The sequence below is a fragment of the Helobdella robusta genome, assembly GCF_000326865.2.
Source record: "Helobdella robusta unplaced genomic scaffold HELROscaffold_2, whole genome shotgun sequence".
NCBI lineage: Eukaryota > Metazoa > Annelida > Clitellata > Rhynchobdellida > Glossiphoniidae > Helobdella > Helobdella robusta.
Genome location: NW_008704083.1, coordinates 1,284,293 through 1,286,295, shown reverse-complemented (window position 1 = coordinate 1,286,295; position 2,003 = coordinate 1,284,293). Strand labels below are relative to the sequence as shown.

General features: G+C 30.8%; 1 protein-coding gene across 1 annotated transcript in view; it reads left to right on the top strand.

The window, feature by feature from the left end:
• Positions 1-1,220: 1,220 nt before the first annotated feature.
• HELRODRAFT_160014 (hypothetical protein) overlaps positions 1,221-2,003 on the top strand; it is a gene marked incomplete at both ends in the record, with an annotated part of 7,778 nt that continues 6,995 nt past the window's right edge. The window contains one exon of the mRNA XM_009017041.1: positions 1,221-1,320. Within this exon, the coding sequence (XP_009015289.1) occupies positions 1,221-1,320 (100 nt within the window). The remainder of the gene's footprint in view (positions 1,321-2,003) is intronic.

Genomic DNA, 2,003 nt, shown 5'->3' with positions numbered 1-2,003 from the left:
AATTATAGTAATGATAATTCAGTATTTCCTGTTACTTTCAAACAAAGATTGTTTGGGAAACAAGAAGTTGACTAATTAGATTACGTAACATGAAAATAAAAAATTATATTAGTGATGTATTAGTACCACCGACGTGTAACTTTCCCTTACCTTCTCTTTCTCTCTTTCTTTCACTCTTTCTTCTTTCCTCTTTCTTTCATTTTATTTCTCCTTTTTCTTACTTGCTCGATCTCTCTTTCTTCTTTTATTTTCTTACTCACGCTATGTCTTTATTGTTTTATTTCTTTTTTCTTGTCATCTTTCATTTCTCTCTTTCTCTTTCTCTTCCTTTCTCTCTCTCCCTCTCCCTCTCTCTCTTTATATATATATATATATATCCAATGTATCCAAATGTATCCAATAAAAAGGAATTGTATATCCGTGTTTATGTTAGTAAGTTTGAGGCGAGGCATGCAAAAACAAAAACAATTTATCAATATCATTTGATGCACCCTTTTTCGTTCTCTCTCTCTCTCTATCGTTCTCTCTCCCTCCCTCTCTCTTTCTCTTTCTTTCTCTCTCTTTCTCTCTCTCTTTCTTTCTCTCTCTATATATATACATACATATAGTATATGTTCTGTATGATATTTAAAAAGTCTGAATATATAAGTATTGCAGTTGAGATGTAACTCAATGAAAACATTCAAATATTAATATGTATATATTTATAAAATGAGGAACAAGAATATTATTTTTAATTATAACTAACTAAAACATTATTATTATTATAATTATTATTATTATTATTATCGCTATCATCACTTACGTAATGATGACTCCATAGTTTTATTAGTTTCATTTGTAAGAAAAAGAACAATAAAGGGGTTGTTAATGATATGGAAAAATCAATCTAGCTATGTTGTAATTAGTTTTCATTAGGAAAGTAGAAGAGAGAGAGAGAAAGAAAGAGAGAGAAAGAAAGAGAGAAAAAAAAGAAAGAGAAAGAGAGAGATAAATTTAGAAAGAGAGAAAGAGAGAGAGAAAAAGAGAAAAAGAGAACGTGATGTCATATTGACGATCCTGATAGCTAGCAATTGTGTTGATCGCTTTATTTTATTCAACATTTTAAACGACAAAGAAATAATAACAACAATTATAATAACATAGAAATAATATTAATTCTAATTATAAATATTATCGAAATTAACAAATAATATTAATAAATATTAAATAAGAGAAAAATGAACAAAGTTTGGATAAAGCTCATGTGGATCTGCCTAATTGTAATGACGAAAATACTGGATATGTTGCCTCAACATGTTGTACAAGCTAGATACAGAGGTAGGAGTTATCACATAATCATCGTCATCTTCTTCTTCATCATCATCACCATCATCGCCATCATCGTCACCATGGTCACCATCGTCTTCGTCATCATCGTCACTATCACTATCATAATTGTCATCATTCTCGTTCTCATTGTCTTCTTCCTCTTCTTCTTCTTCCTCTTCATCATCATCGTCATAATTACCATCTTCATCGCCATCATCATTATCACCATCACCATAAGTTACCTAATCGTCATCAGCACCCACTTAACTCCTTCACCAATACTTCAATTGTTTATATATATGTTCCATGCGTTCAGCTACCATCATCGTCGTCATCATCATAGTCGTCGTCACCATCATCATCATCATCAACGGATATCATTACCATCCTCACTATTTTTCCTATTAAGTTTCGTTTGATGCCACTGTGATTATGTTTAGGTTTCTCTTGTTCATCTTGCTGATGATGACGCTAATGACGCTGCTGCTCTTGCTGCTACAACTGATGACGATTAAGACACTGATAATGATGATAATAATGATGACAATAATGATGATGTTGATGATGATGTAGTAGTAGTAATAGTAGCAGTAGTAGAGTATTATTATTATTATTATTATTATTATTATTATTATTAGTAGTAGTAGTAGTAGTAGTAGTAGTAGTAGTAGTTGTAGTTGTAGTAGTAGTAG